The sequence below is a fragment of the Prionailurus viverrinus genome, chromosome C2 (genome assembly GCF_022837055.1).
Source record: "Prionailurus viverrinus isolate Anna chromosome C2, UM_Priviv_1.0, whole genome shotgun sequence".
Classification (NCBI taxonomy): domain Eukaryota; kingdom Metazoa; phylum Chordata; class Mammalia; order Carnivora; family Felidae; genus Prionailurus; species Prionailurus viverrinus.
In genome coordinates this window covers 100,991,847-101,006,334 of record NC_062569.1, presented here as the reverse complement: position 1 = coordinate 101,006,334, position 14,488 = coordinate 100,991,847, and the positions used below count along the sequence as shown (strand labels likewise).

Genomic DNA, 14,488 nt, shown 5'->3' with positions numbered 1-14,488 from the left:
GAGGAGGAGGGATTTAGTGTCTGTAACACCTAGGACTGGATTCTTTGTGAGCAGAGTGGCCTTGGGCAGGTTTCATGACCTTTCCGAAAGCTGTGTCCTTTATTAACGAAAGGGGAAGAGGTAGTAATGCCTCTTATGTCAGGTTCTTGTAAAGAGCACGGCAAAAGTGACAAGATTGGAGGCATACAAACTGTAGGTGCTCTGATCCCCCCCTGCTCCACCTTCAGGAGGTTGAATTGGCACCAGGTGAATTCAGTGGGTACGTTTGTGAAAATGTAAGCGCCTGGAGATTCTGTTGGGAAGTAGGTGGGAGACAAAACCAGCGGAGCTCCCCTCAGGGCACTGCTTTTAGGCTAGGATTCCTATCTCTGAAATGTGAGGAAAAGGCTAATCAAAGGCTTGGAGAAGGTATTTGTAATGTAACACCAGCTAGCGTTTAGACTATAACACCAAACATTCCAGATCCAGAAGTTGCAGATACCGCCAAGGAACAGGCAACCCAAGAGAAAGACAGGAAACCGGTAATAATTCAAAGGTGAGAAATCCCAGAGTTCGTAAACACACACGAAAAGATTCTCAAATCCCACTAGTAAAAATGCATATGGAAAACCATTTTGTACCCCTTAGATTGGCAATAATTAACCACCCCCCCCCCCAAAACCTGGTAACGCTAAGTGCCAGCAAGGCCGCGGGAAATGTAACACACTTGCTGGGATGGAGAGCAGTGTGGCAACATTTAGGTGGGTTGGACACGCATCCGCTCTTGGACCCAGTGATTCCATTGCTCTGCACAGACTCAAGGGAAACTTTTACACGTACAGGAAGAGCGGTGCAGAAATGTTCAAGGGCGATTGCTTGGGCATGGTTTGTGATAAGAGGAGATTCGTGCCAACAGTGCACGTGGCCATCATAGGGGAATGGAAGGGTTGGTGTGACCATTCAGTGACCATTCAGTCAGTGGTGACTCCGCAGGAGTTAGGAGTTAGCGTGAATGACCTCCGTCTCTACGTACCACCATGGGGAGTTATCAAATGTAATTTGGAGTGAAAAAAAGAAGAACGTGTAGACTATGGCACCTTTTATTTGCATAAAAACACAAAGTAATTATGAATTGTTATGTTACGCAAGGAACTATTACATTTGGAAAAACATGGCGTGAAAAGGATACGCGCCGACTTGTGGACAATGATTCGTACTGGGGAAGGGAGGGAGGAAAAATAGTGTGTAGGAGGCGGTTTAGCTTTGTTTTGTTTTTGAAATAAAGGGCTGAACTAAGTACAGGACAATGTGAAGTCACGAAACCTGGGTATTGGGAACACAGCTGCCATTTTTTGTGTGCGATTGCAGTATTTCATGCATAAAACGAGGACTCTGTATCTTTGCAATTAGAGGCCAGCTCCATTTGGTCCCATTACCCAGGGGAAGGTGCTATTCCTGTGGCTTCCATGGCTGTTTCTCCTCACAGTAAAGCTCTGTGGAAAGGAGAGAAAAAGCCTTTGTCCAGTGGTGTGCCAGGCCCCGGGTGGCCTGTTCTGCCACCTTCCGAGCCCCTGCCGTGTTGTCTCCTGCCTGGGGTCTTGGGGTTTGTTGGGCTCTGGCTGCAGACCTCTCCCAGCGTGAAGGCTGTACAGGGGTCAGCACAACACGTAAGAGATGTTGAAAATCCCAGCCTGGTCACTTGCTCCTTTTAAATGAGTGTTAGCTTGAGTTTCAGTTGGGGTAGGCCCACACCTTCCTGTTTCTCGGTCCGGGGCCTCTGGATCAGTGAATTCCTACCTACTGTGGAATCTCTGTCTATGAGGGTTTTGCTTTGTCAGGTGATACAGACGCAGTATGATCCATCTGTAACGCGTGTGGTTGTTTTCCTTGTTCCTGTTTTTTTTAGCTCACAGATGTGTACAGTTCATCCCCGTCTCTGAGTCGTTACTTTACTTCAGTGGAAATTACGGACTTCAGGTAAGAATGTGAAGCATGCCACGTTGCTCTTTCTCTGGAAAGCAACCCCCATCACCATTTGTCTAGAAGGACTCCCTGAGTGTCAAAGCACAAAAGGAACTGATGATGGGATGTGATGGCTTTGGCTTTGGAAGGGTCTTTGGAAACCTACTAGCTCAACTCCCTGATTTTACAAAGGAGCAAAGTGAAGCCCTGATTAATTAATTACAAAGGAGCAAAGTGAAGCCCTGATTAATTAATTACAAAGGAGCAAAGTGAAGCCCTGACAGGGTCACATGGAAGAGAGGAGAAGCCACTCCCAGGTAAACCATTCCTGCAGATGCTCCAATAAGCTAGGGGTAGGAATAGAAATAGATCTCAGATAGTGACGTGATGTAAATGGTATAATCCAGAGACTAGCTTTTGCTTTTGAGGAACACAAGGAATACAGGAGTCCATGCTCCTTATACAATATTAAAAATATAGAGACATCTCATACAGGGAAAGTCTACCGTTTCCTTCCACCCCACCTACTACCCCTGGATATTGCATGTTCTAGTCAATTCCATACACATGGTATGTTCTGCTCCCTTCTACTGAACGGGCTGCCATCAACAGTTTGGTGTGATTTCTTCTATTCATGTACTTACCATATATACTTTATATATTATACATATATGGTAAATACATGCATATATATAGTTTTTCTTTATATATCTCTTAATCCTAAATATTTTTGTCTCTATCTATAGAACCTAGATAAAAGGTGTATGTGTGTAGGGGTGTCACCTGATTATTTTTTTGTATTGTTAGGAGAAGATTTACATGACAAAGCTTTCTTATCCACTATTCTTAAGATATCTCTGGAATGTGACCATCACAGATAGTATTATCTTAAAAAAGAGATAGTATTATATTGGGATTCCTGCTTCTCAAACTATAAATTTCCCAGACCATAATCTTAGTACAGGGGGGGAAGCATTAGTACAGGGGGGAAGCTACCCAGGTGATAGCACAACGGGATAGGGCCAAAAGGGACCTGAAGTCTGAAACTGCATACAGTGGCGGGTTGCCTTGACAACTCCATCCCTCTTTCTTTATGGACCCCCCACTGTGCATATCACCTTATGGTTACATCTTTGACATTGCTCGTTTTAATCACAAATTACTGGTATTAAAATGCCGATAAAAAAGCCCAGCACATTTTCCTCTATATACTAGCCCCGACTTGCAATTTAAAGACAGAGCTGAGAAAGGAAAGACACTCAGCCTGAAGGGTCTTTCTGAGAATCCAGCCCCCATATTATGGGTTTAGAGGAGGTGGGGCTGCATAATGGGCTGGGGTAGACATTGGAGGGAACAAAACAAAAACATTAGAAGGTTGAACCAAATGTGGCTAGAAATCTGAAGATTAAATGTTAGAGAATTTGTTTTTACGAGTTATTTGAAAGAAAAATCTAAGACTTTAGGATTTGGGGTAGAGGAGCACTGTACGGGAAGCACTTTTGTTGCATTTTAAGAGGTCCAGGCAGCGTTTTAACAGTGTTGGGATGAGTAAGAAACAAAAGCCATTGTCCCCCAAAAGGTGCTGCCGCTAGCGGGCAGGAGACAGCCAGAGACCCCTGGCAGCCAGGTTTGTGTCTACAGGGGATAGTGACCTCAGTCCTGCCCCAGCCCAACAGGAACCTGCGAAAATGGCCTTTGGTTCGTCAGTTGCCAGGCTCACTCTAATAGTGGGCAGCTGAGGCGAAGCCCACATGGCTCTGTTTTTCCTGAAAATCCCTCCTTTCCCCTCAAGATCTAGCCTTAATGTAAACTCCCCCAGTGGGTGACCTGATGTGGTGGGACTAGGTTGGGCTAGCCAGGCTGGGTTAGGCAGGGCAACCCTCTCTTTCAAAAACTTCTGGTCTAGTCTTCTGAAAGTCAGCCTGTCATCCTTTCCATAAGCCAGCCTGAGACCTTGCCCACCTGTGGGAGTGCAGGGTGGCTGTACGCCTTGATGTGCAGCTTGATGTGCTATCAATGGTCAACCTTGATGTTGACCATCGATAGCAATAACTGGCAGGTGGAGCACGGGGAACAAGTAATGACACCTGCACACTTGTGTCTCTGGCTGAGAGCCTGAACGTGCATTTTGCAGCCCATCCGTAGCAGCACACGTAAACCGAGAGGTTCTCCACAGTCTTGATGGTATTTTGTTCATCCGAACTGCGGAGTTTGGCACACTGCTTGGCTGTCACGGGTTATAAACCGGCAGCCACATGAATACGAGAATAGTGGCCTATGTGACCTCTGGCCACAAGAGGGGGCTCATTCCCCGTCCTTAGCAGGACCGGCGTTCTGATCCAGGCTCCCGGGAGCGGCAGGCAGGTCAGTCAAAAACTGCCCTAGGGTGAGAGTCTTAGATGTGGCCACCTCTTAATTATTTTATTGCAGGCTCTTAATCGGGGCCTTCTTGAACCAAAGTATGCAGATAACTTTGAAAAACCTGTATGTCGAGGTAGCATTTAACCAGCCAGGGTAAAGCTACTAATTAACCAAAGATAGCCCTATGATTATTTTCATTTTGGGACTGGCAAAATGTTCTAGGAAGATGAAGACCCCTTTTCCTTAGGTCCCTTTCCTGAGAGTTGCAAAGCTGAGAGCCTCGGGAGGTGGAAATTGGACAGAAAACAGGTCTCACTTTGGAGCTGTGATATGCTGCCGCTACACAGGGCAGCTGGTGGGAATTCGGGAATTCTGGAGCCAGCTGGTGGCAGGGAGCTTTGCGTCCTACCTCAGACATTTTGTAGGTTAAGGAATGAACTGGTTAAACCAAACAGCTGTGACAGTCACTTGGGGCAGGGAGAGGGTGGAGCGTGAGGATGTGGAGAAGGGAATACAAGAGGAGAACAGGGCTTCCCTGCCTCAGGGGATAAAAGGTTGGTATTGGGGCAGAGGATGGGCCAGCCCTTGGGTCGTCCTTGACAGTAGCTGGATGGCGACTCTCCCTTCAAGGGCCTCTCCCAGGGGTCTCCTAGAGGATGGGTTTTAGGTGGAAGGAAGAGGTTAGGGTCATCTCAACTTTCTGCGGTGAGATTACAGAAGAGGGTTCTTCTAGGACAGTGTGCCCTTTGCCTTTTTGTACTGGAGGAACATGAGGAACTAGAAAGAGGGTCCTGCTAAAGTCAGCTTCCTGGGTTGCAGTGTGATGCTGTTGATCTGTGTTGCTGTGTCTGTTTGGCGTGCCTTTCAGCAGTGAAAATGCCACCGTAGCCTACCACCTGCAATTTGGGGTTCCTTCGGAAGATGACAGTTTTATGAAGTATATGATGAGTAAAGAGTTGGTGCTGGGCATTTTACTACAGGATCTCCATGATCAGAGAGTGTCCGGTTGTGAGACTTTGGGGCTTGATCCAGCATCCCTCTTGCTCTACGGTAAGTCGAAGAAGTCAGGAAGGCAGAGTTGTGACCTTCAGTAAGTGAACCAGATGGAGGGCAGCTGGTTTGGTTTGATTTCTGCGCAAGTGATGTTCACGCTCCATGGAGGAGGTTACACGGTCCTGCCTCCATGAGCAGACAGAGTAGGTGGGAAAAAATAATTAAATTGTAAAGATGAGGCTAAATGTTTCCCTGTTGTAGCTCACCCACATTTGGAGTCCCATATCCCACTTTGCAACATCATTGGTGAGCTTCATGAAAATGCCACGGTTTCACAAGAGAAGTATTGAATTTGGAACGAATGATACCGCTAAATCATTGAAAGATTATCTCAGTATGAGAAACCAATCTCCTTTTTCTGTTGAAGGCCACTGAGTCTATTACATTAACAGAGGGGCATGAAAGGGCAAATCAGTCTCTTTGGAAAGTTAATCAACTTACTCATCTACTTTTGAAACCAACAGTGGAATGAGAACATTGGTATGTTACTTTTCATCAGCACGGAAAACACCCTGCTTGTCAGAACCTGAGAATTTTTAAGACTTTGCACAAAACCCGGTGAAAAGGAAGGTGGGGAGGAGAAGTAACCACAAGCCTTGGAGACGCGCCTCCATTGCGTCTGCACTGGGAGCTTCGGCCTGACCTCTGGTCTCACTTCCCACCCTGATCCCTCGCTTGGAGGGGCCCGGGCCCTTGTTAGTTAGCCCATAATGCTGACCATCTTGTATATTTCATCATCTGCGATCCGCCGGAAATACTTTCTGCACACCGGTAGTAGTAAATGCCAGTTAAATGAGTGAAAAAGGCAAATTAGGAGATGTAGTTAGCACCAGGCACGGTGCCAGCCAGCCTAGAATCAGAAGAGCAGGACAGATTGGCAAGTACTCCTGTTCCTACATAGTATGAGAAGGGGTTTATTCTACTGGCATTTCTTGATGACGGGAAGTGAAAGTAGGCTAATCCTTGTTTAAGACCGTGTAGAGTTATATAAAGCAGTTCTTAAAGCTTGCTTTTTCCCAAATAAGTAGAATGAATGATATTCAGAGGGCCAAATTTAAGCTCACTGAGAATGAATTGCTTCCTCACAGAGCAGTTTTACTTACCTGAATAAGTAAAGTGTGTCTGTGGGCCAGACAGAGAGCATCCAAGTGTAGGGTGAAGAGGTTATGCACCCAACAGGAATTTTAGAAAGAGAGAGAGAGAGAAGGGAGGAAGGAAAGAAGGGAGGCAAGGAAGGAAGGAAGGGAGGAAACCCTTCAACCCCCTGCTGTATGAAGAGGTGAGAGAAGGGAGGTGCAGCTGCCTGAGATGCATCTGGTGGCCGTTACTGTGTCATGAGTGATCTCGATTTTCCGAGCCCCCTCTGTACGTTGGTGGTTACCAGCTCTTTCCAAAGGTAGGCAGGGAAAGTAGAAGAGGAGGGTGAGAAAAAGTTGAGAGGGTTATAAGAGTGGGAGGGCCACTCAGAGGGCAGTGGCTTGTGAGCCTGGGGAGAGCTTGGGAAGAATTTGAGCTCAGACAGATGGCCTTGGAGACATCCCCGGGGCCAGACAGCGGCAGGATGCAGCCAGGAGTGAGCAGGAGATTGTATCAGTGTTCCTCTCAGACCTTTCTGCTGGGGGTGGGGGGTTTCTATGACCCCGCGTCCACTTTCTAGAGCATGCATGTGCAGTGTTTGAGCCATTTGATACCCTCAGGAGTGTATCAGTCCAACGGGAGACAACACAGTGACCATTTGGGAAGAGTGAGGAAGGAAGAAGAGAGACCCCGAAAAGGCAGGCAGGCTAAGGGAGGGGACGAGCTCAGTCAGGGATAGGTGGGCTGAGCAGAGGCCCCTGGGAGGGACCCAGTGAGACCCCATGTGTTCTTAGGCCAGTTTTCCATGTTCACCGCACTGTGGGTCTGAGGGTTACCCCACCCACCTCCCGTGATCCTCTGGGCAACCAGTTTCCCACAGAGATGCTGTTCCAATTCTGCAAAGAGCAATGATTCTTCTTTTTTTTTTTAAGTTTATTTATTTTGAGAGAGAGAGTGAGAGAGAGAGAATCCCAAGTAGGCTCTGCACAGTGTGGAGCCTGATGGGGGGCTCGAACTCACGGATTGTGAGATCATGACCTGAGCTGAAGCCAGGACTTAACTGACTGGGCCACCCAGCCACTCCAAAGACCAATGATTCTTAAAATTCTTTTCCAGGGACGCCTGGATGGCTCAGTTGGTTAAGTGTCTGACTTCTTGATTTTGGCTCAGGTCATGATCTCACAGTTCGTGAGTTCAAGCCCTGCACTGTCAGTGCAGAGCCTATTTGGAATTCTCTCTCTTTCCCTCTCTCTCTGCCCCTTCCCCAGTCTCTCTCTCTCTCTCTCTCTCTCAAAATATGTAAACTTAAAAAAAATATTTTCCCACATAATAAGAGCTTTTAGGATTGATTCCCTTAGCAACTTTCAAAGGTACCACACAGCAGTGTTAACTCTAGCCCTCATGCAGTACATTCCACCCCCAGAACTTATTTATCTTACAATTGGAAGTTTGTGCCTTTTGACCACCTTCACCCGGCCCTCTCCCTCTGCAACCCATCTGGTCTCTTTTTCTATGAGTTTGTTTTTCCTACATTCCACGTGTAAGTGAGATCGTGCAACATTTTGCCTTTCTCCGTCTGACTTAGGTCACATAGCACCCACCTCCCCCTTCCGCTATTTTTGAGCTCCTTCACTTTATGGGTGTTTGGGGGCCTGGGGATGGGGCGGAGGTCAGTCTGTTTTACAAATGTAAAATGGCAGCACGAGTTATTTTAGACCTCTTGACCTGGGGTAGTTATTTTGTACTGTTTTCGCATATGTGAAGGACTCAGCTAGACTAAATGAAGGCAAAAGCCAGATTTGTGTGAGAGAAAAGAGGAAAACGCTGCAGGCAGTGAGAAGAGTGAATCCTGTTTGCACATTTTGGGGGTAAACTGATGAGCTGGCTGCCGGCGGAGGAGCCAACGTGTGAGTTCCGGTTTTGACAGGACTGCTTGGTATCTAGGAAAATCGCTTAGGTTGTGTATTGATTTTCCTGGAATCTTGGAAAGTTTAGCCAAGAGGCACTAATTCTCAAGTGGGGGCAGTTTTGCCCCTCCACCGCCCCCTCGGGGTAGCTGGTAATGTCTGCCGATGTTTTTAGTTGTCACGACTGGGTGCGTATATGAGATACTAGCATCTAGCATCTAGATACCAGCAGCTGACCATCTTACAAGGCACAGGGCCCCTCTCTACTGTGGTAGAGGTTTTTCCCCTGTAGGGGAAAAAAACAAAAAAACCAAAACCTCAAGGCAACCTGGCTAGACGCATGCGTGACAACATCCCTCATGACCCTATAGCATGAGACCACTCAATCAGGCTGCATGTTTATGTCTGACCATATAGGGAGACAAAGAAATAGAAAATGTATATAAAAAACTACGCTACCTGCCGTTCGGGGCTCAGTGCTTCGGGTACGAACCCAGCTAAGCGGCGCCGGCATGGGTAAAGTTGCTTCCTGGAAAGAAAAGCCTCAGTGTCACGACTCTCTGTGTGAGAATCCTGCTATACTACTACAAAGATTTGTCCAGCCCCAAATGTCAACTGTGAGGACCCTGTGGCAGTGCACGGACCCTCCGTGTGATGGTCCTCAGGTCCTTGCATGGGCATCTCCACCTTGGTCAGGCCAGATCCATGCCATTTCCCTCATCAGACTTGCTCACAGTCTATTGTATACCATTTAACACACTGAAAATTTAGAGGCTAGTAGATATCTATTAGCTAGAGGCTAATAGATTATGAAAACGGACATCATTTAAATGTCCTCAGCACCCAAAAGGCTTCAACAAAATGTTATCATGAATCATACCCAAATGAATGAGCAACGGGTTATCTGCGTTTTGAAAAGCATTCAGGGGCACGTGGGTGGCTCAGTCAGTTGAGGTCGCACTCTTGATTTTGGCTCAGGTCATGATCTCCTGGTTGGTGAGTTCGAGCCCTGCATGGGGCTCATGCTGATGGTGTGGAACCTGCTTGGGATTCTCTCTCTCTCTCTCTCTCTCTCTCTGCCCCTCCCCAGCTTGGGGGCTATCTCTCTCTTTCTCAAAATCAAATAAAAATAAAAATTTAAGAAAAAAAAAAAAACAAAAGAAAAGCATTCAGAGATACATGTGTGTATTGACCAAAGAGAAAACTTCCTCTGTTAGGGGTTTATAGGCATTTCAAGTTTACATAAGAGTTTATTTTCGAACCCAGTGAAATAAAATGAAAGCATAAATCTGTACAATAATCATGATTTAAAAAAATTAATGACTTCCGTTTGTATTTTATTTTCAGAATGAAGCGGTGGATACCAGTCTGTATCTGAATGCAGTGCTCCACTGAGTTTGGGGATGAGAGAATTCATGTCATTTTCCAGAAGGGATCCTGTGAATTAACGTGGAAGGACAGGCAATGGCCTCTCCCCCCCAATTCTGCGTTTATGAGGTCTGGCTCCGTCTCCAGCAAAACAGCACCTGCGAGCTACTGCGGCTGGGTTCAGCCTTGACAGAGGCAGGAAGCCCGCAGTGGGGTTGGGGGTGGGGTGGGGTGGGGGGTAACGGGGTAGGTGGGCGGAGCTTGCCACGTGGGGCTACTGCTATTCTTGGAGCACTAGTTGCCCCCACCCACATGTGGACACTTTCTCTTTAGTGCAAAGGTGACCTTTGAGGTGGGATCTCCTCAGGTGGAAAGAGAACACACAGTAGGTAGGCAGGGGTGACGGACAACTGAGCCCCTCGCTCTCTGAAATCCCCTCCCATTCCCCCACTCCCGATGTGATATTTGATCTACCTCCAAGCAAGACTGTGAGGAAGGCACTGGACAAGACCAGAGCGGCAGAGTTCTGTGTCTATTTTGTGACCTGCAAACCGGCCTTGGCCACATTATCCGCTATCGCTGTGCTATGTATGGCTACGGAAATACCACGCGTGTTTATTTCCCGTCTTCTTATTGCTCCCGTGACTCCTGAACCCCACTTTTGGAAAGTGGGTCCCTATAAGCTTGGGGGTTTGAACACACAGCTATCATTTGGGATAGTTTTGCCAATTTACAGTTTGTCACACTTCCATCGGAGAAACATTAAGGCTGCCTAGCCCTGTACTGTAGATACTACCCCCGGGATTTTTATTGTCCAATGTTACTGGCCTTCCTATAAAACTCCGTGTCTTCAGGCAATGATGGTTTATCTTATTGAAGATGGTTTGAAGCAATTTCCAACTCTCTGTTGGAAAGAAACTGTTGGAGGCTTAATGCCAACTTGTTTGCGGGCTGAGGGGAGCATTAGTGACTGTGTTGATCATCTGTGGGTACAGAATTGCCTAGCACGAGGAAGCACAGTATTTGTTTTGTGGGGAAAATTGATTTGCTGGAAACTTTCCAAGAGAGAGTGTTGTGATCATATAATAAGAGTCTTAGCCCCGGTGTCTCAGTTAAATTGGCCGTGGGTGGACATCAGTATGAGGGGCTATTGTATATGGGGTTGTGTCCAAATGTGCGTGTCAGGCCAGATTTGCCTTGGTCTTTTTGAGATCCAGAACTCTGGAAAATGTGAATTTGCTTTCTTATTTAACTAGAGGGTGCATTTATTGTAAACTTGGTGTGCCATTTTGAGCATAGTTCCTTAAACTAGCAAAATAGGTGAATTTCCCTTCTTCCTCTTTATTTTTTACATGTCAAATGTAAATCTTAGTGTGTTTGTACTCTGTAGAATGTAATGAGTAACTTTAATGGAGAAAGATTTAAAAATATTTACAATAAATTATTTTTGCGTGGTCATTGTCACATTACTATTGCTTCGTAGCTGTTGACTCTCCAGGGCCATGATTTCAGCTGGCATTTTCTTGCAGTTAATGGTGTTGGAACTGATTGTTTTCATTTCCCTGAGGGCAGCTTCCCCTTCTGAGTAAGACTGAGCTGGATGGGCTGGGGTGGGCTGGGTCCTCCGTGCCAGTGAGAGCGGGGAGGGGCCCTCTCTCTACCTTCCAGTTCCTCCCAGGGCTCTCCCAGTAGGACCAGGTGTCTCAAGGGCCTGGGGCCAGAAGGAAGGACCTGTTCCTGTGTGGAGACAGGATGGTGTGGTTTTCCCTTCTCCTGAGAGGCAAGTACCTTTTCTTGGGTTTTGACCCCTTGTGAATCACACAGAAGACTTTCCATAGGTGTGGCTCTTTGGTTCATGTGCTGTGGAAAGAGTTGAACTTTGTGACTAAAGCATGTTGAAGTGTCTGGAAAAAAAATGGCACTCACGTATACACTATTCTGCAATTGGAGATGAGTTTATGGGTCGCCACACATCTTAACGGTGAGCACAATGCCTGGTGCATGATAAGGTTTCAACAACTATCTGTGAAGCAATTGAAAGATTTAAGAAGAGAAACCGGGGCGCCTGGGTGGCTCAGTCGGTTAAGGGGCCGACTTGGGCTCAGGTCATGATCTCTCGGTCCGTGAGTTCGAGCCCCGTGTCGGGCTCTGTGCTGACAGCTCGGAGCCTGGAGCCTCTTTCAGATTCCGTGTCTCCCTTTCTCTGACCCTCCCCCGTTCATGCTCTGTCTCTCTCTGTCTCAAAAATAAATAAACGTTAAAAAAAATTAAAAAAAAAAAAAGAGAAACCGATCTTTTCTGGAAGTCACTTAGGGACAGGAAAGAGACAGCCAGATCAGTGGGATGTGCCCCTTCTCCTATTCCCAAGAAAAATTCTACCCATGTGTCCAATTCTTTTTTGCCTCTCAATTTAACTTAGTTCTGTAGATTTTTTTTTAAAGTACTTTGCAAACAATTACAAGAGAGACCGATTACAAGAAAAGAAGCTGCTGGTCTTGTTAGGCATTGAGACTCTGCACAGACCAAGGGGGAAACAGCAGGAAAAAAAACAGCCCGGTGTGAAAAATAAAGACAAATGGCAGGGTTGTGGGCAGTCAGAGAAACGAGTGGTCAGCGTACACCAGTGGGGTTTGAATAAATAGATTTGCTTTCCTTTACACGTGTTTGTGTCTTCTGAGGATGAGGTTCACGTTTTGTCTTTTCTCTTTTAGATGTGGGCTCTGTGTGGACTCTTGCTCCATCCAGAGTCTGGTCAGTGCTGAGAAAAACGAGAGAAGTCTCTCTGAGCCTTCCCTTCTCTGCTCCCGTTACTGTTTCATTGCTTTAAAATAACTAATTCATGCTGTCACCGCGCTGATGGCAGTGGTGTCCTCAGACATCCTTTCACCTTTCGGTTATCGTTAGAGACCATGTATTCTTAGCCTCAGAAGGTAGTCCCCTCATCGTCTATTTAGGAAACCGAGGTCTGGAGAGAGCGAAGAGTGAGCTTAGAGTTCCACCATTTTGGGGGGCAAAGTCCAGCCCATGGGGCAACTGCACACCATCAGTGGCCTCCGACTTTGGCAGGCACCCCAAGGTCCTGCTCAGTTCAGGCTTGGCTGATGTCTGGGAAGCCACAAAGAGCACAGGCGGTGAGGGGGGAAGGGATGGGTTGACAGGTGTCACCATCAGACTGTAGAAGACTCTCTGGGATGGTAAAGACCACTCAGTGCTTCCCCAAGTGCCTTGCAAAAAGCACCCTCTGTCTAAAAGGGGGAAGAACTTATACTGATCCATTTAACAGATGGCAGAACTGAGGTATGCTCAGATCAAATGACTTTCAAGTTGCTTTCTGAACACAAGAGGCTGGCTTGAAAAAGAACAGAGTCAGAGAAATGTGAGCAGAATCTCCTTCTCTCTGAAGGCTTCTGCGGTAACCTGGGGACTCATCTGTCCTGTTCTACCTATGCCCTTCCATTCCTTCGAGTATTCGAAGCACCCGTCGCCTGCGGTTGTCCTAAAAATGTCAGCGTTTGCATTTATTGTCAACGGTAGATTTTCCTGACCCTGCCCTTTTCTTGTACCTCTCTTCTGTTCTGAATAAGAATTTACTCACGGGTTAAGGGATTATTTATAGATGCTACTCTGAACATAAAACGGAAACCACCAAACCTGCAGTGGCTGTATAAAATGTGCCTCTGTGTACTGGCCATGTACAGGTGTGAGACCGGCGAGGGGGAAGGGAGTTTTCTGATTATATCTGTGCTCCCTCAAGGAGCAGTTTAGATCCTCGACCTCAGTATCTTATCCAGAACACAGGAATTCTTTCCCTGATGGATGACCTCTACAACCTAAATTGTGTAACATACTGTGTGTGTGTGTGTGTGTGTGTGTGTGCATTTTCAGGAAAAAGGGCTTCACAGCTTTCATCAGAAATCCTGAAATCCATGGAAAACAGGATCAGCATTATATACAGACATAGTAGGGATTCCAAAGCCCTTCCAAAGGGCTCTCCTGCTCAAAAATAATTCCCTTTTGTAATCCCTCTAAATGTCACCATAAGAACAAATTTCTTTGGTTAAGCATTTATGCTTAATGTATTGCTGATAAAAGGTGTATACTATTTGGGACAAATAATACTTTCACGGATAAGACTCAAATTTGTATAACTTCCATTGTACTAAAAAGTTATAAACCGGTCAGCTTCAGTAAAGGTCCAAAGTCCAAATGAAAAATTCCAGTATAAAACCCAGCGATTGTGTTTCTCTTTCCCTGGAGGAGAGCTGGGTGACCCTGATCATCAAGCACATCAACACGTGATTTTCCTCAGACATCGTGAAGTTTTTTTGTTTCTCTTTGCTCTTTGAGATAATTTATTCAGGGTCTGTGGTAAATCAACTACATACATTAGATGCAGCCCTCCCGTTGATGGGTGTTAAAGCTGAGCCTTCAAGTTACATGCTCAAGGTCATAGAGGGAGAAGGAGGTAGAACCAGGATTTGAATCATTGATTATCTGACTCTAATGTCCACACTCTTTCCCCTAAGTGAACCCTGGCCAAGGGTCAAAGTTCCATGTGAGAGAACTTTGTTGAAAACAGGAAGTTAGCAGAGGACAAGATGCCCAGATGTGATTGGCTCTTAGCTGAAGCCCACCAACTGGCTGAAGTCTCAGCAAACCTGTGTTGGCACATCCAGCCTCATGGGACCAGATTTATTATCCTCATTGGCATTTAGCACATTTTAAATAGCAGTTATTTAACCTTGGTTAGTTTTGGGGTCAAAACAGTGATTAAACACATA

At 46.3% G+C, this 14,488-nt stretch overlaps 1 protein-coding gene across 2 annotated transcripts in view; it reads left to right on the top strand.

The window, feature by feature from the left end:
• CC2H3orf52 (chromosome C2 C3orf52 homolog) overlaps positions 1–11,165 on the top strand; it is a 33,213-nt gene extending 22,048 nt beyond the window's left edge. The window contains exons 4-6 of one of the 2 annotated variants that reach the window (XM_047876378.1): positions 1,886–1,956; positions 5,174–5,352; positions 9,687–11,165. In XM_047876378.1, coding sequence (XP_047732334.1) covers positions 1,886–1,956; positions 5,174–5,352; positions 9,687–9,691 — 255 coding nt within the window. In that variant the 3' untranslated portion in view covers positions 9,692–11,165. Of the gene's footprint in view, positions 1–1,885; positions 1,957–5,170; positions 5,353–9,686 lie in introns of both variants that reach the window. The other variant, XM_047876377.1, reaches the window with a different exon arrangement.
• Positions 11,166–14,488: the final 3,323 nt, after the last annotated feature.